Source organism: Miniopterus schreibersii (assembly GCF_964146895.1).
Source record: "Miniopterus schreibersii genome assembly, chromosome: 12".
NCBI classification, from domain to species: domain Eukaryota; kingdom Metazoa; phylum Chordata; class Mammalia; order Chiroptera; family Miniopteridae; genus Miniopterus; species Miniopterus schreibersii.
Window position 1 is genome coordinate 9,334,517 of NC_138112.1, and position 22,173 is coordinate 9,356,689.

At 47.3% G+C, this 22,173-nt stretch overlaps 1 protein-coding gene across 3 annotated transcripts; it reads right to left on the reverse strand.

The window, feature by feature from the left end:
* Positions 1 to 2,684: 2,684 nt before the first annotated feature.
* LAYN (layilin) lies at positions 2,685 to 21,958 on the reverse strand (the record flags this gene model as incomplete). Of its 3 annotated transcripts, XM_081153215.1 has the most annotated exons (7): positions 2,685 to 5,013; positions 6,827 to 6,929; positions 9,168 to 9,251; positions 13,241 to 13,398; positions 18,588 to 18,885; positions 21,142 to 21,165; positions 21,774 to 21,858. In XM_081153215.1, the coding sequence occupies 7 exons, from the start codon at positions 21,856 to 21,858 to the stop codon at positions 4,650 to 4,652; spliced, it is 1,116 nt and encodes a 371-aa protein (XP_081009341.1). In that variant the 3' UTR covers positions 2,685 to 4,649. The 3 variants fall into 3 exon arrangements, with proteins under 3 accessions (XP_081009341.1, XP_081009343.1, XP_081009342.1); XM_081153217.1 differs by lacking the exons at positions 9,168 to 9,251; positions 21,142 to 21,165 and having other exon boundaries at positions 2,685 to 4,295; positions 4,701 to 5,013; positions 21,774 to 21,958; XM_081153216.1 differs by lacking the exon at positions 9,168 to 9,251.
* Positions 21,959 to 22,173: the final 215 nt, after the last annotated feature.

Consider the following 22,173-nt stretch of genomic DNA (forward strand, 5'->3'; position numbering starts at 1 on the left):
ATGAAATGTTCCCTGGGCTTTCCCCTAATTACGCCAATACAATCAAGCAATTACGAATTCTGCTTGATCCTGCTTGGAACCAAACACAAGTCATATGACAAAGCATAAGAACAGTACAGCACAGAGTTTCAGCTGTTCTGAAGGGATCTAAATTTTGCTGATTGAAATATGTAACTCACCATAGAAAGCACAAGTACCTATTTCGTGATAATACATTGAACAGCTTTATATTTCCAAAACCTACATGTTTTTGAAACTTAACCCAGCCTTATTCTGTTTTGAAAAACTGGTTTCTGCCGATGCCCTCGTTCTGATGACTCACTCCAGACACCATTTGTTTCTGCTGTTCAAACTCAGGATTCAATACTAACTCAAGATTAATTAGCAATCACTAACTGTTAACTGCTCTTTTTGAAAGAAAAGGAGAGGCCGTACAGAAGAATTGGCTTTGTTGCTTTTCCGTCCCTGGATGTGCAGTTTCCTAGGTCTTCATTTGGCACCTCTCTCTACAGCTTGCTTCCACCATTCAGTATATCCTACCACAAGTTCAGAAGGAATGTGACATACCATGCTGAAGAATAAGCTAGAAAAAAATCATATTGAAATCACCTGTTTTCAGAGCTGGACGACACCTTAGAGCTTATCTAGTGTGGATCGCACCATTTGTTTGGGTTTTCACAGGGGACTGGTAGGAAATCTTGCAAGAGAGGGATGGCCGAATTGACTTTTGGGAGGTGATGGTCGTAATCAGAAAGTGCTCATCATGACTTCCTGTAACCCGCAAGGACATGACCAACGTGGGGTGTGGGTACTGAGCCTGGGCCTGGGGCGGGAATACTGATTGACAGCTTTAACAACGCTGCATTTTTGTCTTGGATCAAATGCTTTCAACCACACATCAGCATACTGCCAGTGATATGTTACTGATAAGTGTAGTACCACCGTTTGTGAAGGCTTTCCCTCAAACAATTTCAAACTAAGAGAAAAGTTGCAAGTACAGTACAAAGAACTTTGCCCCCATAGAACCATCTAAGAGTTAAGTTGCCAACCTGATGTCCCATCACCCATTAATACTCTAATGTGTATTTCCCACAAGCAAGGATGTTTTCTTAGATGAACTCAACACAGCCATCAAGATCAGGAAACTAACACCAATACATTACTGCTATCCAGTCCTCAGACCCCACCCAAGTTTTGCCAGATGCTCCAATAATTTCTTTAGTAGCAAAAGGAATCCATTCAGAATGAAACAGTGACTTTAGTTGTCAACTTTCTTTAGTGTCTTTCAGTGTAGAGCAGTTCCTCAGTCTTTTTTTACTTTTATTACCTTGACACTTAAAGTTTGCTGTTATTTGATGGAATGTTTTTGTATGATGCCTTCTCATAATTAGATTCATATTATGCATCATTGGCAGAAATATTACAAATGTGACAATGCTGTGTTCATGTCATTGTACCTGATGAGGTTGCATGGAATTTCAGTTTGCCCTATTATTGAAGATGTTCACACTGATCATTCGATTTAAGGTCGTGTCTGCATGCAGTGTTACCTTTGTAACGAATGAGCCTTTTGTGGGAAAGTAGCTTGAAACTCTGTAAATATTCCATACCTCATCAAAATACCAATTTATTCTTTTGTATTAGCGTGGACTTACGGTGTCCTGTTTGTCTGGCAGGTTATAATCCATCACTATAATTATTTTGATGCTCAAATTGTCCCACATTTGGCCAATGTGGGTCACTGTAAGCTGGCCTCTGATATATTGACACGTTCCCATCATTCTTGAAAACTTTCTTGCTTAAAAAATTTTCCTGAGCTAATCTAGTATTTTTCCTGTCCCAGCCAGGGAATCAGCCATTGTTTTCAAGGAGTTCTGGTTTATTTTCATGGGGAATGTTACTCAGAAGCCAAGACCTGAGTGCTAGATTTAGATATATGTATATATTTATGTATTCTATATTGAAAACCATGAGGTCACACCAATATTTCTAATTTTAATTCTAACTTTAATCTAATACTATGGATTTCACTCCAGTTTTCTCCCTTTTGGTATCTGTGACTCTCGTCTCTGACAGTGAGAAACCTGGCTCTTCTTACCTTTAGGAAGCTTACTTATTTCGTTAATCCCCCCGTATGCAACCAACCTCCAGCTGTGGCTGCTGGCCCACGCTCTGTGTGGACGGCCTCCACCCGCTCAGGCCACACCTGAGCCAGGTCTGCCCTCTGCATGGACACTTTTCTTACCCTGCTCGGGCCTGACACCCCATCATGAGCTACCAAGTCCCCCACTTCCCTGGCCATGGATGCCTATGTCTCTCTGACCTACCTAATGGCTTTGGGACTGAAGTGTCCAGAAACAGAAAGGAAGGGGAAGGGGAAGGAGATTAGAAAGAATTGCAGACAATTAAAAACAAATTGTAGCAAATTCTCTTTCACTCATGTTCTTGTTTTCTTTCCTTACTAGACTGTAAGCTCCATGAGATGAGCCTGTGTCTGATTTACCATCACACGCCCAACACTTAGCATGTTTCCTGACACAAAGTAGGTATGACTAAACTTTTTGAATATATGAATGAGTGAACAACATGAGAAAAAGAGCTTTAGAGCTAGCATGTTGGGAAACGTAGTAACCTCCAACCCAACTTACCCAAGCCTGGGCCTGCGTGTCACATCCAGCACAGTGTATGGCACACAGTAGGCATTTAATACATTCTTTTTAAGTGGATAGACCCGAGGAGTTGTTTGATATATGCATTTCACCTGTGGTATGTTTCAGCATGGAAAAACAAATCCTGGGAACTGTGGTCTTAAATGATGAAACAGGTTTACTACATTTTAAAGCAATACCTAGATAAATAAACTCAATGTTCAACTTGAACATAAACACTTAATAAAAGTTTGTTAAATCAGTGAAGCGCAATTGTCAGAGATAGAAATGGAGTTGGGTAAATTGAGGCTAGTAAACCTGAGGAGGAAAAGAGCTGGAATAATTTAAATGCAGGGTAAGACTGGCTGCATGAAAACCCAGAAGGAAGAAATCTGTGGGTCCCAGGGCAGATAACACACGGATGGCACAGGGAAGGTGCTGAAGGGGTTGCTCAGATTATGACCTTGAGAATGGGTCCTCAACTCAAGTTTTAGTGACATAATTAAAGCAAGTCCTTAACACAGCCCACCAGCTTCCTCTGCTTGTTATATTCTTCCTTCTTCCTAGGCAGTGCTTTTCAAACTCAAACAGCAACTCAGTTACCTCCGCCACCCAGGTGGAGTGTGAAAAACAGGCCCTACAAACTCCTGAAATATGCAGGCTATTTTAGATCAGCCTGAAGGATGAATTGTTCATCCATTCAACAAGTACTGACTGTCTGCCCCGAGCAGGGTTTGGTCCTGGGTGTAGGCGGTACAGTGCTGACAGGGCAGATAGGCCCCCACCCTAGTCTGGTGGACTTTGCAGACTAAGAGTGGCCAGAGTTAAGGGGCACAGAGGGGGATTAAAGGGGCAGATCTCAGAGCCAAGATGTGAGAAGGAAAATGGGGACTTGGGTATTTTAGAGCAACGAATTAGTCCTTCAGGCCACATGGCCGCTCTTTTAGCTTGAAATGCCGTGACTGCGCAGAATACGCTTCCACGCAGCAGGCGTAAATGGCGGGTTCTGTGCCCACCCTGCCCCCCAGTGCTGTTGGACAGGCCCCCGTGCTGCCTTATGACCCCCTGCACTCAGGGGGGCTCTGAGCAGACTAGTTAACTTTCTCTAGTGTGGGCTCCACATGCGGGACGAAGGGCAAGCTCTTCAGGAATAATCTATACGAGAAATGGCTCAAATAATGCCATCAGTAAGCAGACAGAGGGAGGTTGCTGGTGATTTAAATAATGGCCTTCAGATCATCAAATGGTAAATGACTGGTGTTTGGCCGTGAAACCTTTCTCTAGATTTTAGTCAAAAATAATATTATCAGGGTCCTAAAACAAAAGGGAAGCACCACTATCGCGACAAACACACAAGCAGGACAACGTGCAGTGTCGGGGCTGGGACACCAAGGAGCCTAGAGCCAAGGCTCGAATTTCATTTTTAGTTTCCAAAATATTCCCAAGTTTGGGTGTCGGGAGAAAGAAAAAAATAGTCCTGCGAGGCCACATGCAGAGGAAGGGCTGCGACACAGGCTGACTTTTAATGGATTCGCGCCTCTGAGAAACCAGCTACGAAAGCTGAGGATGCTCGGGCCAGCCCAACGCCAACGCAGGGAGGCTCTGAAATCTTCCGTCATTTCTGTCTCGTTGTGATTACATGAGCTGCTGTCGAGAGGAAGAAAAGCAATCCAGAGATGGGTGTCCCCTGTCCCATGGCCACACCTTATCCCTGCCACCGAAAGAGCTGTCCCTTGTGGGTCAGCTGCCATTTCCTTTCTACTCTGGGCCAGACCCTGCCGGGCAAGCGGCTTCCTCACAGGACAGAGCTGGGTGGGAGGCTGGAGGAGGGACAGAGCCACACCTTGGGGGCTCAGTGGGGGTGGCGGGGACACGTGCTCACCCCCAGGCCTGGTCTGGGCGCTTTCACAGGCCTTCTGCATGGCTTCCTTGGAGCGAATGGGGCGGCCCCAAGCCTCTGTCCTTTCCGGTCCTTGTCGGCCTAAGTGTTTCTCCTGCGCCCTAATAACCATATATTTCGTTTTCCACCCATCCGCACTCTTTGCTTCTCACCACTCGGTCCGGAGACAGCTCGTAAATGTCATTGGTCACAAAGCCACTCTCCATGCTCGCCAGAGTGACAAACCCGCTCTCAGATGGGTTCACAGCCATGTCATCATAGGCACGAGACACGTCGTCGGGAGTGGCATCCCCCGAACACCCTCGGAACGAGATGTTCTTCAGGTCTGGCCGGGGCTCGGCTAAGTCGGCCTGGCTTTGTTTTCGGATGACACTGTAAACCTCGAGGTCAGGGCTGTCCCCTGGGTGAGGAGGGGGCCAGACGCGGTACTGCTCCTTCGTGCCGGGGCCCAGCTGCTCCCGTTTCCTAGGAGAGAACCCGAGGGCTGAGTGTTTCAGAGAAGGGGGCCGGGGCTGCTGGCCTGGCGGGAGGGGGCTCCTGAGCAGTCACACAGGCCCCCCGAGGGGCTGCGGGAACACAACAGGAAAGGGGGGTTAAGCTCAGAGCGACTGTGTATCCAGCACTCACTGCTGCTGGAGCACAGAACAGAGGGGCTTACCCCGGGGCCCTCAGAGCCCGCAGAGGGCCCTGGATACAACTGGGTGGGGACACACATCACAGTAAAAAAACCCTCTTCTCTACGGGAAAATAAAATGTCCCGAAATTCTAAATGTAGGCAATAAACCGGAATGGAATTAGTAACATCTCTGACTCGATCAACAACAGAAATCATAGATATTTTCACATCACATCACAATTATAACACGTGCTTTAAATTACTTCAAAATTATAATGATACCCACGAATAAATAAACACATTTGTCACATTCAAGGAAATACTTTGCTAAATTATATATTGGTATAATTGCTTTCCTTGCAATCCAGTGCATTTTATTTTATGCATTTAGAAGTACTGTTCTGGGAAGAAGTTGATAGGCTTCACCAGACTGCTACAGGGGTCTGTGACACAAAAACAGTTAAAAACCTCTGAAATAGCCTGGCTGGCATGGCTCAGCGTCGACCCAGGAACCAAGATGTCACAGTTCGATTCCTGGTCAGGGCACAAGCCTGGGTTGCAGGCTCGACCCCCAGTAGGGGGCGTGCTGGAGGCAGCCGATCCATGTTTCTCTCTCATCAATATTTCTATCTCTCTATCCCTCTCCCTTCCTCTCTCTCTAAAAATCAATAAAAACACAAAAACATATTTGGAAACAGCAACAACAACAACAAACCTCTGAAATAGACCCCAGCTTCAGTCAAAATTCCAACACCCCGGTGAGATGCTGACTAGAGGAAGTAGGGAAGGGAAATCAAGAACCAACCCCAGAGTGAGCAGTTGTAAAATATATTTGGAATTTTTTTGAACTGAATTCAATTTTTAGGTTAAAAGGAGTTAACTAATAAAAATGATCACAGTAAGAGCTAACGTTTTTGAGGGCTTACTATATGCCCATTCTGCATGTATTAACTGCTTTAATTCTAATAATTCTCTAAGGAGGTCGTTATTAAATGCAGTAGGTTCTACACTGGAATCTTACTAATTCATCTTACAGAGATCATCAAAGGGCATCAAATCTGGAACTAGACGTTAGTTTTTCTGTTGTAAAGTGGGCATGCCAGCCTTCTTCTATGTGAACGTGACCACGGGGAAGAAAAAGGTAGCTAGCTGGAAAGCTCTGGGCATCTCAAAAGCGATGGCACATGATCCACCTACGACGGAGTTGCCCTAAGCTGTTTGTGTAGCTGTTTTGTAGCAATCTACAATTGCGTATTCAGGAGAAAGAAAAGCCAATTAAAATATCTGGCTATTTCATTTTGAATAAAGCGACTGAGTTTCAGATGTTTGCCAGGATGCTCTGGAAGAGATGTTTTTCATGTGGCTCACTAGTCACTCCTTCACTCATCCAACAAAAATTTTGGAGTGAGAGCGTGCGTTTCTGAGAGCACTTGGCTGCGTGATGAGTGGATCCAGAGTAAAACAGTTTCCCCCCCTAAGTCATTTTAAAAAATGAAAAGTTGCAAGATCACTGAATCACAGCTAAGCACAAATGAATGTCTGCAGCACGGCAGGGAATTTACTCTCGGATCTGCAGCGGTGGCTTTTAGTTAAGTAAACAGGGCAGAGTCCAAATCTCGGAGCTCAGAAGACAAAGGTTTGCACAACAAAGGTTTTACTTGCCTCATCCTCCAGATCCAAATCCAACACAGAACTGTGGCGACCAGCAGGAGGAGGGCAAGGGGGATGCTGGGGGCCAGGATGTAGGCAAGGTTCCAGGCGGCTTCTGAAAAGAAAAAACGCACGTTATCTGTGTCGGCGATGGTCGCATGTGCTTCAAAACCGGCTTAGGAAGCAGAATCCACACAATCGACACAGAGCATTCCAAAGAGCATCTCGGTTCAAAAAATGAGCATTTTCTACCTGTCCTATTATCCTAGGTAATAGAGAAAAGAAGTTTAAATTGTCCTTCCTCTCCCTTAATGAAGAAGGGGCTGCTTGGGCAGTGTTGATGTTTTTGACTCTAAAGACAGAAATAGTCGTTTCCAAGGTGGGGCGAGGGGAGCGAGGGGCAAAGAAAGAAGCGAGCCCGAGTCTCCGGTTATTACCCGGACAGAGACGGTCACATGAAGCACAGGAATCAGAGGCAGAGCCTCCCCGACACTCCTGACTAAGACCAACGGGGTCCAGCTGGGCCCCTGAGCAGTGAGGGTGGGTGGTGCTTCGAAGTCTGCTTTCCTGACCTCTGCTGCCCTTTAAGTCTTAGAACCAGAGAATTTTCTTTCAAGGAGCTTTGGGAGGAATCAAGGATTGGGTCTGTCCTCTTTCCTAGTCCTACTGGTTCAAGATTACCATCCACCCAGAGGCTGTTTCTTTGTTTTTCCATGAGGCTGCAAACCTCACACAAGCACACTCAGGCCCAAAATAAAGCCCACTTTAAATACCACTGATAACAAAGAGCAGTAAAAATGCCACTGGTCTCTGCAGAGCACTGCGTACTTTTACCAATGCATTATCTTTGGTAGGATAACAAATTTGGCCTTTGTCCCTGGTTCCTGGGAGGGGAGGCTCTAAATCTTTGAAATTTCTCAGGTAATAAGAGTGACTGTTATTCATGAGCCCCTGAGACCACATCAGAATTTATGCTGACAGAGATGTCTCAGGATGGAGGCTGGTGGGGAGGGAGGGGGCCTGGGGATTGAGTTTAATTATGTGGCCAGTGATCAAATCAATTATGCTAATGAAGAACACTGGATAAAACTTCCCACCCCAAGGTGCAGTGCAGCTTCCTGGTTGGTGAACACACTGACGGGTCAGGAGCATGAGAAGCTGTCCTAATCCTATAGGGAGAAGACACAGAAGTTCCCCATTTGGGACCCTTCCTGACCTCACCTTATGTGTTTTTCATTTGGCTGGCCCTGATTCGTATCCTTTATGATAAAATGTAGTCATAAGTATATCATTTTCCTGAGTTCTATGAGTTGTTCTATGACATTAATGAACCTGATGGGGTTGTGGTCACCCCCTGGATTTATAGCCAGTTGATTAGAAGTGCAGGTGGCCTGGGGACCCCAGAACTTGTGGCTGATGTCTGAAGTGAGGGCAGGCTTGTTGGGGTCTGAGCCCTTAACCTATAGGGTTTGTGCTAACTTGGAAGGCTCATGACAGAATTGAATTGCACTATTGCAATTTATTTTATGGACAGTTTCTCAGGTAGGTGAGAAAAACATTATTGCCTCCATCATACAAATGAGTAAATGGAGCATAGAGAAATTAAGTGGTTTTTTAAAGGTGTCCAGTGACAAAAACCCAGATCTCCTTCTTAAAACTCAAGGTGGAACCCCAGCCAGGTGGCTCAGTTGGTTGGAGGGTCGTCCTGTGCACCGAAAAGGTTGGGAGTTCTATCCCTAGTCCAGGTGAGTACAGGAGGCAGACCATCCATTGGTGTTTCTCTCTCACATCAATGTTTCTCTCTCCCTCTCTCCCTCTCAAATCAATAAACATATCCTAGGGTGAGGTTAAAAAGCAACAACGAAAACCTCAAGGTGGAGTAGGGGTTGAAAGTTCATTAAAGCTCCAATTTATCACCCCATTTCCTTTTGTCTTTTATGATTTAAGTTTTAAAATGTTTTTGCCCATTTCCTCTATTTCTTTCACAGATGATATTAATCACAGATATTATGCAACATGGTCTGGGACTTTCTGCTCTTATTTCCCTACATCCATTCTCTCAGTCTCTGCCCCATTCCCTCCCCAGGACTTCTAGGTGGTTCCTGAGGCTCCATTTCATGCAGATTATTCATCCCCTGTAGTCTAATTTCTCCTATCCTCTTAAGATAGCTCCATTTGCGTATTTTACTGATGAAATCTAACATTTAATGCAGCTTTTGCAAAGTCACAAATGCCCTGTCTAGTTCCATTGTTGAGTAGTTGTGGGATGGTGAAAGCAGGAAACGTAACTGTGGGGCGTTTGTGATCAAGAGAGTCCCATTATCTATTTTTCCCAGTAGAGTTCTGTTTATACCTTTGTTTTCTTTAAGTGTTTCTTTGTCATCTTCTCTCTCTGTGTCTTTTGGAAGTATGGGTATGGTTGGCTCTGTTCTTTCACCTGGAGACAGACACATGGATTTGGCATCACAATCCAGATATTCTCTGAGGTCCTACCAGGTTCAAGGTGGGGTGCCAAAAGGCAGTAGCAATTTGACCAGGGCCATTTATAAACATAGAAAAGTAAGGGTGGCCAGTCCAACGTGGCTCAGTGGTTGAGCATTGACCTGTGATACAGGAGATCCCGGTTTGATTCCCAGTCAAGGCACATGCCTGGGTTTCAGGCTCTATCCCCAGTAGGGGACGTGCAGGAGGCAGCCGATCAATGACTCTCATCATTGATGATTCTCTCTCTCTCCCTCTCCCTCTCCCTGAAATCAATAAAAAATAGATTTAAAAGAAAAGTAAAATAAAGGGTAGAATTTGCTGATGTAGAGATTTAATTGTCTTTATTTTTCTGGTGAGACTCTTGCTGCCAAGAATCATGTACTGAAACAAGCAGCAGGTGGCACCAAGGCCCATATAGTACAAGAGGTGCTAAGGGGAAGGGCTAATGACTCACTTCTAGGACCATCAATGATCAGTTTGACTCACTTGTTTAAACAGATCCAGTTATTCTTTTCATATTGTCAGTAATGACAAGTAACATCTCAGACCAAATTTGCAACTGTTCCCTTTCAGCTTGGAGAGAAACAGACAACACTAGAGAGAGACTAATGAACAACCTGTCACTGCTGGATGTGGCATATACCTGCTTAAATGTTCTGGGTTAACACCGTTTTGATCTTTCTGTTGAATAATAACCTGGTCTAAAGATCACATGGTTCTAAACCTATGAAGAAGGGCTGTGAAATAGCCCAATTAACCCAAATCTCAAAAGACAGACTTATCTCCCAGCCCCACAGAAGGAGCTGTTGGTTCCTCTGTAGCAGAAAGAAACAAAAATAAAAAAATAACTAAATTTCCATGCCATCAGAATGAAATTGGCATCCAGATCATGGCATCTAGTTACTAGCTCATCCAGCCATCAGTAAACTATCTTAGTGTTACTAGATGCCAGGAATGATGTTAGTAAATCAAAAGGATCACTCCTGCACAAAGATAGCTCTCCCCAGCTTTGCTTGGGCACGTTTTTCTTTTTTAAAAAGTATTTTGAGCACAATTGGGCGTAACTCAGTGGTTGAGCGTTGACCTAGGATCCAGGTGATTGGGGTTCGATTCCCAGTCAGGGCACATGCCCGGGTTGCCGTCTAGGCAGCTGATCAATGATTCTTTCATCACTGATGTTTCTACCTCTCTCTCTCTCCCTCTCCTTTCCTCTCTCTGAAATCAATAAAGATATATTTTAAAAAGAAAGTATTTTGAAATTTTTAAATATGAGGATTTCGGAATATACACAAAAACACAAAGACTGGTATAATGAACCTCTGTGTACCATCGCTCAGCTGCAGCTCTTATCGAGATATGGCTAATCTAGTTTCAACAATGAGCCCTACTCCTACTCCACTACAGTCAGGCCTGGGTTATTTTGAAGCCATCCAAGACATCTTAACAATTCCTATTGGGATGTTGTAGAAAGCAACAAACACTGATCTCCAAGCAGTGGAAGTATTTGGGGGACTAAGTAGACCACTGGCCAGCCCCTAAGCAGAGACTGGTGGTCTAGAACCTTGAGTCATTTTATTTTTATTTATTTATTTTTATTTTTTAAAATATATCTTTATTGATTTCAGAGAGAGGAAAGGAGAGGGAGAGAGAGAGATAGAAACATCAATGACGACAGAGTCATTGATCAGCTGCAGCCCACAACCCGCACATGTGCCCTGACCGGGAATCGAACCCTGATTGCCTGGATCCTAGGTCGATGCTTAACCACTGAGCCACGCCCGGCCAGGTCAGAACCTTGAGTCATTTTAAATATTTCGAAGAGCCTCAGGAAAGTCAGGTGGCACAGACAGCTTATATTAAATGCTTTTACTTTTAGTCTGGGGTGTGTCAACCTGTCTTATTGGCAGTCACTCTCTTATGCTAATCAGATGCTCTCGGATTCATAGGGATGGGGTCTTTAAGGGCAAGATTTTAAAATTCAGTCCTAAGGCCAGGATGTTGTAGAGGGGATGCAAATCCATAATTTAGTTTAAAAAACATTTATGTGGTGCACGTCATATGACAGAAACATTTTTCCTGATAACTGTCTTATGAGGTAGGTGCTACTATTATTCTGATTTTGTACAGGAGGAAACCGAGATACAGGGAGATTAAATAACTCATCCAGATCTCTCAGCTACTAAATTGTAGCTGGACTGGGATTTGAATCAAATAAATTCAAATGAAAATGAAAATCACAAGGAGACAAACTCTGTGCTAGGTAATGGAAATAAAACAGCAAAGGAGAAATGGTCACATCCCTCTAAGTTTCTTACACTCTCCAGTTTGGCCATAAAATACGGAAATATAAAACGATATTAGTAAATATCAATTTTGCAATATTAACGCAGCATTCCCTCCTGTCTTGCAGCGCATCTGCAATGCATCCCCTCTGACGAACGGTCTCTGATTTTCACTGAACCTGTCTATGCCTTTAGCATGCCCAGAAGTAATCAAGTGTTCAGATCCCGCTCCTCTGCCACCTACTCTACGTGGTCACAGGTCAAACGTAGTTTGAGAAGTTATTGGGTCGGCCCCCCGCACTCTGGCACCCTGGATGGTGCGCCATCCTACTGGAACCACGCTGGACGAACTTCCCCTAATCCATCCAACGCAGGGATTAAGTGGTTAAACGCGTATGATCCCAGACCTCGTGCCAACCAAGTAGTGAAGGGGGCAAGCTTGTAAACAGGCCGTTAAAGTGCTGCATGTGTGAGGTGCTAAGGTCCTCATGGCAGGATCACCTAACCTAGTGTGAGGGGCCCTGGAAGGCTTCCCAGAGGAAATTAATTTTTAAATTTCTCATTTTGAAGTAATTTCAGATTTATGAAAATTTGCAAGAATAGTACAAAGAATTCCCATGTATCCTCCACCCAAATGTTACCATTTCATTATTATTTCATTTATTTAGTCTCTTTAATCTCTCTCGCTTTCCCTGCTCTGAGAGGTGACCTGCTAAGACAGCCTCGGTCTCTAATCAGCTGCCTAAGGCAGCTCTGTAGGGTGGGGCGGGAGGGGCAGGCCTCTGGAGAAAGGAAAAAAACCTTTTAGCAGCAAAACTGCAGCAAAAGCACAGTCCAATTCAAACAATTTAAAAACGATGGAATTATTTAGTAACCAACTAGATATAACAAGTCATTCTACTCCTGTTAGGAAAGGATGGGAATCGGAGCTGAGCAGTTGGCTTCATCGAGGCGAGAAACTTCAGGAACAGATCGACTCACTTTAAGTTTAGGTTCAAGTCAGCTACAGTGGAGGAGTGTGGGAAACTCTAACAGAGTGAGACTACAGCCTCAGAGCCCAAACCCTCGAGAGATCTAGAAGCAAACGCCAGTGGAATTTGCAAGGTTCATACAGAGGGTGGTCTGGGAGTTTGAGCTCATCAACGTGTCTGCTCTTTGCCCAAAGCCAGAGAAATTGGTGTGTTTTATCATCTACCACCTCTGGTCATTATTCTGTTTCCTTAAAGCCTCAGAAAATAATCTCACATGGCTGTTAGAAGATGTGTAGGAATAATGGCCAGCTGTTCATATTTCTTCTTTATTCCAAGCTCCTGCAGCCAACCTCACAGGTGGAACAACAAGAATTTGTTATTGTCCACTCAGAGGGGGTTTTGTTTGCTGAAGTTCTCATAATTCTCACTTGATTACACATAAATTCGACCCTTTCTTTTCTTTGTCCCCTCTCTTAGCATCTGATACCCCTCTCCTTTGCTAGAATTACACCTCAGTGAGGAAGGCTCACTACATTTCCCTTTCCAAGAATTCCCAATGTTTAACACTGCTGGCCTTTGCAACAAGCTTTCTCAGAGACCACATAACACATTCTTGGAACTAGCAGCTGCTTATGAAATGAGAGAGGAGATTGAGATTGAGCCACATAACTTGAGAGAGGATTCATTACCATGGGAGTATTTGCAAATGTAATTGTTCTTCACGCTGCATTGGTCGTCATTCCACCGGAACTTATAGGGGCCGCCGATGCCGGTGGGTGCTGATGGCTGATGGTACATGACCACGCAGAACTCGCTGCCACAGGAAGGCTCATCCACATACCAGTTCCTGTAGGAAAGAGTCAAGAGTGGAGGCAATTGGAGGATACCACCAGGCTTCAAAGCCTTTGTTTTCCCATCAAATTCCACCAAGCCACAAACTTAAGATTCTGCTTCAGAAGGATACAGAGAGAGGGAGGAACTGAGGTACCGCCATTAAGAAGAGTCATAGGCTTCTGCATGTGAACAGCACAATCAATCATCTGACACTGGCCACAACCCCTTTGCAGGAAGGAAGGGATATATTACCATATGATTTCTACAAAGTAATTATGAGAAAAAGCAGCTGGCAGCACAGTCTGGGCGATCTTATTTCTTGCTTGCTTTCTGATAACTGGGTTGGCTTTTCTTTTTTACAAATCAGATGCACCTAGAAGAGGTATGACTTATTTCACCCTTGCTCGGGTCCCATGTCCTCACACTTTTTAATTGGCCATAACTGACTTGCCCAGCCCTGGGAAGACTTTCCAAAATGCAGAGGCTGTTGAAGTAGGTGAGAGGGCGGGGCAGGAGCAGGAGGCCCAGGTAGCCTTTTTTAGTTGTTTCCAGTTCATCAAGCTGATGAGCCACTCTGTCAGCCTCCACTGCTAGATTTCTTGTCTTGGTCTCACTGGCTCCTGGATAGGATGCATTAGCAGCCTCTGCTCCACTACCCAGTGGTACTTGGAATTAAATGGTGCTGCCACCCAGTTGGATATGTGGGTGCCGGGTTTTGGATTCCATAAAGAGTGTAAGTGCTATGAGCACCTACCCCATGCACTGACCCAGGACTGGGCTTTAGTTGCCTGGATACCCACCTGAGCTGTTTCCTTCCAGCACTCAGATCTTGCCCTGATGCTCAGATTCTTAGCTGGGCCCTGTTGCTCTGCCTACTCTCGTGAGAGCCCCTCCTTAAGAGTCAGCTGAGAGACAGGTCTCCTAGTAGCACCCCATTATGGTTCTGCTTGGGTGCTGTGTTGGCATCCACCCAAAGGAAGATCCTTTGCTTACCCACTGGGTTTCATGTGACTGGACAACAGCTGACCTTGCAACACTGCTGGACACGATGCCTGGTCACTTGTCTGGGGCTGGGCTCTGCTCCCCATTAGTTTCCTCCAGGCCATATTCCAGCTCTGTGGGTAGGCCTCCCACACCGACTTGCTTGTTCCCTGCCCCACTTTATGTTATTTCATTTCACAGATGATAGACTAGATGGACTATTATACCTGGCACCAGATTTCTGGACTGGAGCCAGCTTTTAGGCTGGGAGCTCACTGACAGAAGGAGAGGCTAGGTTCCCAGGAGGAAGAACCTTGCGACACCATGGCAGGCACATGAGGTAATAATTTCCTCTTGCAAAAGGGACCTACACCCATTTACTCAAGTAACCATGCACTGGGAAAAGAGGAAACCCAACTATTATAAAGACTGTTTGACACAAAGTGCAAGTTGAAGTTGATACCCAAAGACGTGTCATCAAGGCTGCCCATCAGAGTGGGTGCATACTGAAGCAGGTATCAAGTGGAATCCTGGCCCAAGACCAGCTCACAGTGGGACCCATCTAGTGGTTATTACCCAAGCCCCAAATATATAAATTGAAAGCCTATAAGGTAAGAGCTATAATAGTGGAGAAGGTCAAGTGGAAGCCTCTGCAACTGCAGTCTTCTCCACCCTCTTCACGATATTGCTGACATTCATGCTAATTGAAGTAGATGAGCAAGAAGTGGCTAGTATATGGGAAGCCTTAGTAAGATTCATGTGTTCCAAGGGTTGGAGATAAAGCCTATGAAGATTCAGGGGCCTGCCGCTTCAAAAACATGTGTAGGTGCCTAATGATCCAGAGAATGCCAGCATATCCCTTTCAAATGAAAGGATTCCATGCAGTAACTTGAAGTATCTTGCAATAATTTGAAAGGAAGCATTGCACCTAGTAGGCCTCTTTGGGTTCTAGAAGTTCATACCTGGGAATTCAGCTCTGGCCTCAAAACCAGCTAACACAAAAGACAGCTGGCTTTGAGTGGGGTCCAGGGTGGAAAGGACCCTGACGCAGGTAGAGGCTATGGTGCAAATAGACTTTCCACTTGGGCCATATGATCAAGTAGACTCTATTATTAGAGGTATCAGTGATGGCAAAAATAATGCCATGTAGAATTTGTGACAAACTCCAATGAGAGAATTGCAATGCAGACCCCTAGGATTCTGTAGCAAGGCATGTCACCTATAGCTGAGAAAGAAACACCTGGCTTGCTACTACGCAAGGAGCTCCAAGAGACCATTCAATCCAACTTGCCCATCATGGGTGAGGTACTATCAGACACACATAGTCACAGGTTAGGTAGGCCTGGAGTCAATCCATTATAAGATGGAAGATGTATATATAAGACTGAAGGACATTATATGAGTAGACCAAAGAGCACTGTATGAGTAGGTAGAGCAGACTGCCATGACGTCTACCATTGTTGTGCCAGAGCCTCTTCCTCAGGCTACACCTATGGCTGTGTAAGGGAATCCCTTACGACTAGCTGATAGAGGCAGCCTGGGCTTGATTTGTGGATAGGTCAGCCAATATGGGAGTACAGCTCCAAAACAGCTGCACTACAGTCCCACCCATGGATGGCCTTGAAAGGTCAAGTGTTATGGAGACATCCTCCCAATGTCTGGAGCTTAGTTGGTGGTTGTTGGAGGTTAGAATATAGAAGGACTCAGGGGTAGGGCAGAGAGCTTGGCCAGCTGATCGGGGGGAAAAATATTTTTCCAAGGAGAAAGGGTAGAAGATGGGGGACAAGGTGCTATTAGATAGAGTGATGTGAATAGACATATGGGAATAAGTGTAAAGTATGAGACTCTGTCATATGTTAGAGCCCCCCAGAAAGCGTCTAGCATGGAAGAGGCCCTAAACAACAAGGGAAACAAAATGCCAGCCAGCCTGTTATCAGCTGCCCCAGTGCTAGCGTAATAAATACACACTAGAGTAGCCATGGTGGCAGGGATGGAAGCCATGCATGGGCTCAATGGTATCGGTCCTCACTCTCCAAGGATGATCTAGTGACTGCCAAACATCCAACCTGCCCAGCAATAGAGACCACCACTGAGTCCCTGAAAGAGCATCAACACTGGGAGGCCAGCCTGGCACTTGGTAGCAAGTTGACTACACTGGACTCCTTCCAGTGACTCATTTTGACAGGAATAGACACACAATCTGGGTATGGCTTTGCCTTTCTTGCCTCAGGACCTTAGTCAGCACCACCATCCAAAGGCTTACATACACAGTATTTGATCTATCGGCATAGGATCCCAAGTAACATGTCATCAGACCACAGGACCTACTTGTAGTTCAGGAGGAGTGGGAGTGGACACCTGGTCATGGGATTTGCTAGTCCTATCATATATTCACTATTCGGAAGCTACCAGCCTGACAGAGTGAAGGAAGAGCTGTTTAAACCACAGCTGATGCACTAGCTTAGAGGCAATACTTTGTGAGAAAAAGGCATCATCCTCCAAGATGCAGTGTACACTTTGAATCAATGACCTTTGTATTGCCCTATGTCCCCAAGAGTAAGAATACATGGGTCTGGGAGCCTAGGGGTGGAAACAGGAGTAACCCTGATTACTGTCACTGATAGTGGCCCAGTTGGAGAATTTATATTTCTTTCTCTGCAATGCTGGGCTCTGTGAGTTTAAAGGCTACCCATTAGAAGATACAGCAAGAGCCTTATTGAACTATGCGCTATGCCTGCCACTTGGGCACTCTGGGATCCTTGTGTCCAGGGACCAGCAGGCAAGAAGAGGACTACTATCTTGGCAGGGGTAACTGACCCTAATCATGAGGAGGAATTATGGCTGCTGTTCCACATTATTGGCAGAGAGAAATATATTTGGCACCCAGGTTATCTACTTGGGCACCTGTTGGTACTCATGTGCCCAAGGTTGACAGTAAATGGAAAAGTGCAATCACTTCAGCTTTAGAAGTGCAAGGTGACTAGGGCCTCACAGTCCCCGAGCAGAAGGGTGAGGCGAATCTGGACTGGATAGTAGAGGACAGAGATGAATGTGGCCCTGGGACCAGCTGCAGTGGTGGGGAGTGTAGTTCATCTTATTGACCTTCTTCTTTAAGTTTCTCCCAAGAAGAGAGGCCCATGAGAACCCTGAAGAAGGAACTCCTGGAACGCAGATGAAGATGTCATCTTATTAACCTTCCTCTTTAAGTTTCTCCCAAGAAGAGAGGCCCATGAGAACCCTGAAGAAGGAATTCCTGGAACTCAGATGAAGATGTCATCTTATTAACCTTCCTCTTTAAGTTTCTCCCAAGAAGAGAGGCCCATGAGAACCCTGAAGAAGGAACTCCTGGAACTCAGATGAAGATGTAGATCTGATCAACATAATGGGTAGAGTTTGATAGATGCTGACATGCTATCTTAAATGTAATAGGCAAAAAATATATTTTTACCTTCATTTTTTTGATTGATAATGAGTTTGAACTTTTTTTTCTATGATTGTTCACCAGTTAGATTTTGTATTTTCTGAAATGTCTGCTTAGGTTCTTTGCCTCTTTACCTTTTGGAGTTTTAATAACTTATGTAAACTTTAAGTGCTTTATTGACTTTTATATAAACTCATAAAAACTCATAAAAACTTTGTTAAATTTGCTACAATATTTTTCCAGTCTTATGTCTGCCTTCTAATTTTACCTTTTTTAATGTTTGCTCATGTCACTGCATTTCTTAGGGTGGGGGGGATGGTATGCCATGGTGCCAGGGTAGGTTGTGGGTTTAGGAGGGTTCTACAAACTGCAGGACTGCAGGCTTCCTTAAGTCCTCTCTTGGCCAATCCATAGAACTAGATCTTGGCTGTGATTTCTTGCCCTTCGTTATGATTCCCTGGGGTCTGAAGCCCTATCTTAAGTCTTAGCCCCACAGACCCTCATCTCACTGGCATTTTAGGGAGTCAGAGCCACTGGCTTGAAGCACTGTCCGCCACTGAAACAATGCTTCTGGGCCACACCCTCCTGAACAGAGCTCTTTGGATAGGAGTTGGGCCCGGAACAAGGCTGACTCACCACCTCCCCGCACTGCTCGATCAGCACCTCTCCTGCTGCCCTCTCTTCGAGGCCTTGCCTGGGTTGGCCCTCTCCTCCTCCCCTCTGACCCGGCACCGTCGATCTAGCCTGCCTCCTTTTGAGTGATGTCAAGCGAGTTAGCACTGTGGCTTAGGCACCTTTACCTGAACGTTGAGAGGCTACCATCCACCCAGGTGTAAAGGTCCTGGCAGGCGATGCTGTTGTTTTGCTTCTCCTCACGCCTCCGCAGCCCAATCCAGAAATCACCATCCGACGCCCGGAGCTTTTCAATGAACTTTTCTATCAGTCTCTGTTCATCATCAGACTCGATGCTGACTAGCTGGCCCCCATCCCTCCCGCAGGCTTCTCTCGCTTCCTCAAAGTTCAGTCTCTGAGAAGCATCACTGAAGTAAAAGACTTTATAACAAGGCCTCTGTGTTCCTCTCCGGCAGTCGGGTTGGCCTAGAGGAAAAAGAATTCAGCCTATTTCAGTGTTCCCCAAAGTAGACCAGGGCAGGGATGCTTGCAGGCATGTGAATGAAGCCGTCCCCAGGGCAGGAATTCCAGTTACCCATCAGTGGACTGTTGTAATGTCAGTTAGGGTTCTCAGAGCACATTAATATGCCCTCCAGCATGGAGATGCAGTGAAATAAACTATATCGCCTAGGGCTCCATGTTTTGTTTGCTCCATTACAGATTCCTGAACAGCAGACATTTTTGACTATCCCCTAGAAGAGAGGTAGATGAAAACTTGTGGTTTCAGTTAAAAGGCACAAAAATCACTTTAATGCCCTTAGGGAGTCTCAGGGGATAGTGTGATTTTAAGTGAGTTATTTCTGTTTGGTGCTTCCTTCTGGTGAGAAAGGAATTCTGAAATTGGGTGTGGCTTCTCTACACTAGAGGCCTCTGCCCTGTGGCAGGACTGAGAATTCACCCAGTCTATGGTGTGAGCATCAGATTCGTGTGGTTTCCTGCTACTGATCTTGCTTAAAGACAACTAAGGTTAACTGAATTCTCACAATGTGTCATGAACTATGCTAAGGTTTTTTATATTTACATACATTATTTATCTCATTGAACTCTCACAGTAAACCCCTGATGTAGATGTCGTTTTTGCCCCATTTTACAGATGAGAAAACTGAGGCTTAGGGAAACTAAGTAATCTGGCTAAGGTCACACAGCTATCAGCGGCATTGCCTAAGTCAGAGCCCAGGTCTAATTACAGAGTCACGTGGGTAACCAGTAAACTATTTTGCCCACCTGGCCCCCTCCACCCCAGGTTCAAGGATGCACTGGGAGCCCATGGAATGTGTTTCATCTGACTGACACCTGAAGGGTGGAAGACCATCTTAGACAAATAGATGGGATCCTACTGAGGAGCAAATGACAAACTGCTCACCAGTACACACCACCCCGGCTGGTGCCTAGCTGCCCGGAGCCTTGCTGTGCCTGGACCCTGAGACGCACTGCCTGTTTAACCGACATGCCTGCAGTGTGTGGGCTGTGCCTAGCAGTGTGGTAAGTGCTAGAAATGTGGGAACAAATGCCGGTTCCTGGCCCAAGGGAGCTGACAGCATATGTTTCTGGACCCAGATGTACAAAGTGAAACTAAATTTCAACAAGGGGAATCCCTGACAGTGGAGAGCCAGATCCTGGGCTGCAGGCGTGAAGTGCTGCACAAAGTGAGGGACAGAGGATTTTGGTCTGGGAACCCCTTCCCAGCCCTCATGGAACGTTCTCGTTTCCCTCACTTGTTTTGCAGCTGTGCAGGGAGCCAGTTAGCATGCACTATCCTCAATACTGTCCAGAATACGGTCCTGAATGGGAACAGGGCACATCCAGAGAAATCCAGAAAGCTCCCGCACTCCCTTATTTTCTATTTCTCCTCTCATGGCTCTGGTAAAGGAATTCCCAATAAGCAACAAGCTATAAGAGCTTCGCACCTTCTTCCTTTACGTGTTAGTTTGCTATCGCTGGATAAACTCCAGTAGGACTGGCCCAGCAGAGAAACAGGAGGCCTCAAAGATGGGACATGTTCACTCAAGAGGTATTCCAGAGAAACTGGGGCCACTGGCCAGAGAGGCCGGGGCTGGGCTGCTGCCTGGGGAGAAGGCTGGGCCATCCCAGCTTCTACCAGTCCTTAGAGGTGGCTCCACATGAGCCAGCAGAAGACAAATGCATGAGCCCCAGCACCCCCGAGCCCCGTCACCAGCAAAACATGTTAGCGTTGAATTTACTGGTAGTTCCCGCAGCACTGTTGGAGCATCCAGGGAAAACATAACACGCGAAAGGAGTTTCCTGTACGGTCCAGCCTGGCCGCACATCCCTTCGGCTGGCGAGCGCCGGCGAGAGCGCCAGCGCTGGAAGGCGGCCCAGGGGCGCATCTGGCTTCCCTGCCTTTGGGAAGCGGCTTCCCCTTCTTTCCTGCAGCAAGCGGAAGGGCGGGGGGTCTTCTGTTCCCCACGACCAATGACGGGGCCCAAGCAGCCGGGTTCAGGGTACCCTCCCCTCCTGCCGCCCCGTCCTGCGCCCCATCCTGAAACCAACTTTAGGTTTTTTTCAACCAGCTGTGCGAGCCCGGAACGGACGGCAGGTTTCCATTCTCCTGGTCCCCTTGGCCAGCCCGTCACCTGCGAGGACCTGAAAAGGAAAGGAGCACGGACCTTCTCCCCCGACAGGCAGAACGAAAGGAAGCGGCAAGGAGCCGAAGCACCGTACCTCCTCTGAGGTCCAGGTCCGGGGCTGCAGGGACACCGGGAGGAAGGAAGCGGAGAGTCATTCCTCGGAGCCGGGCGGGGCTTGTCCCGCGCAAACCAGGCTTCTTTCCGATCTCCAAGCGCTCTGAATCCAAGCGCTGGATTCGGCCGTCCCTCCCCTTCCCCCCCAAGACCTGGAGGGGCAGGCTGGGTACCCACGGCGCAGCCGATCGACCCAGACCCCTATTGTAGGTACCCTGCGTCTCTGGGGTCAGGAGTCCTTCCCGGGGGGCAGGACGAGGGAGTGTGGGAGTCCGACCTGCGTGAGGGTCCCGGGGTCTGTGCCTACTGGGACCGCTTTGCTCACAGCCCCACCTAGCCCACGTCCCCCAAATTCCCGTGACCCTGGGCCGGGAGCGGACTTCGAGCGATTCGGGAGACGCAGGGAACTCGCGCGGGGCTCTTGCTCCCCTCGAAACAGGGTCGCCGAGGGGCTGAGTCCCCTAGTACGGTTGAGGCGCCACAGCCCCCGCCCCTCACCCTGCCCCGAGCCGCGGACGCGAGCAGAGGCGGCGGCCCCGAAGGCAGCAGCGGCGGGGCGCAGCGGGGCGCCAGCCCGGCCGCGCGGGGAGCAGCCCCGCCCCGCGCACTCACCGCTCGGCAGGCGGCGCGTCTCGCCCCGGGGCCCCGCCAGCAGCGCGGCCAGCAGCGCGGCCAGCAGCGCCGCTCCCGGCCGCATGGCCCGGCTCTAGGGCGCCCTCGGATGCCCGGGGCTGCCGCGGTGGAGCCGGTGGACCTTCAGCCGCGCGCACGACCGCGACCGCGCCAGGAGCATCTCCGGGGCACCGACGGGCCGGGCACCAGGACGACGCGGGGAGGGCGCGGAGCCAGCCAGTCGCCCCTCCGCCCCCTGGGACGTCACTGCGGGGTGGGCAGCCCCGCCAGCTGGCCCGCCCCCCTTGCCTTCCCCAGCGCCCTCGGCGCCAGACGTCCAGCCCGCCGGAGGGAAGCCAGCGGAGGAGGGGAGCCAGCTCCCCGCCCCGTTAGGAGCTTC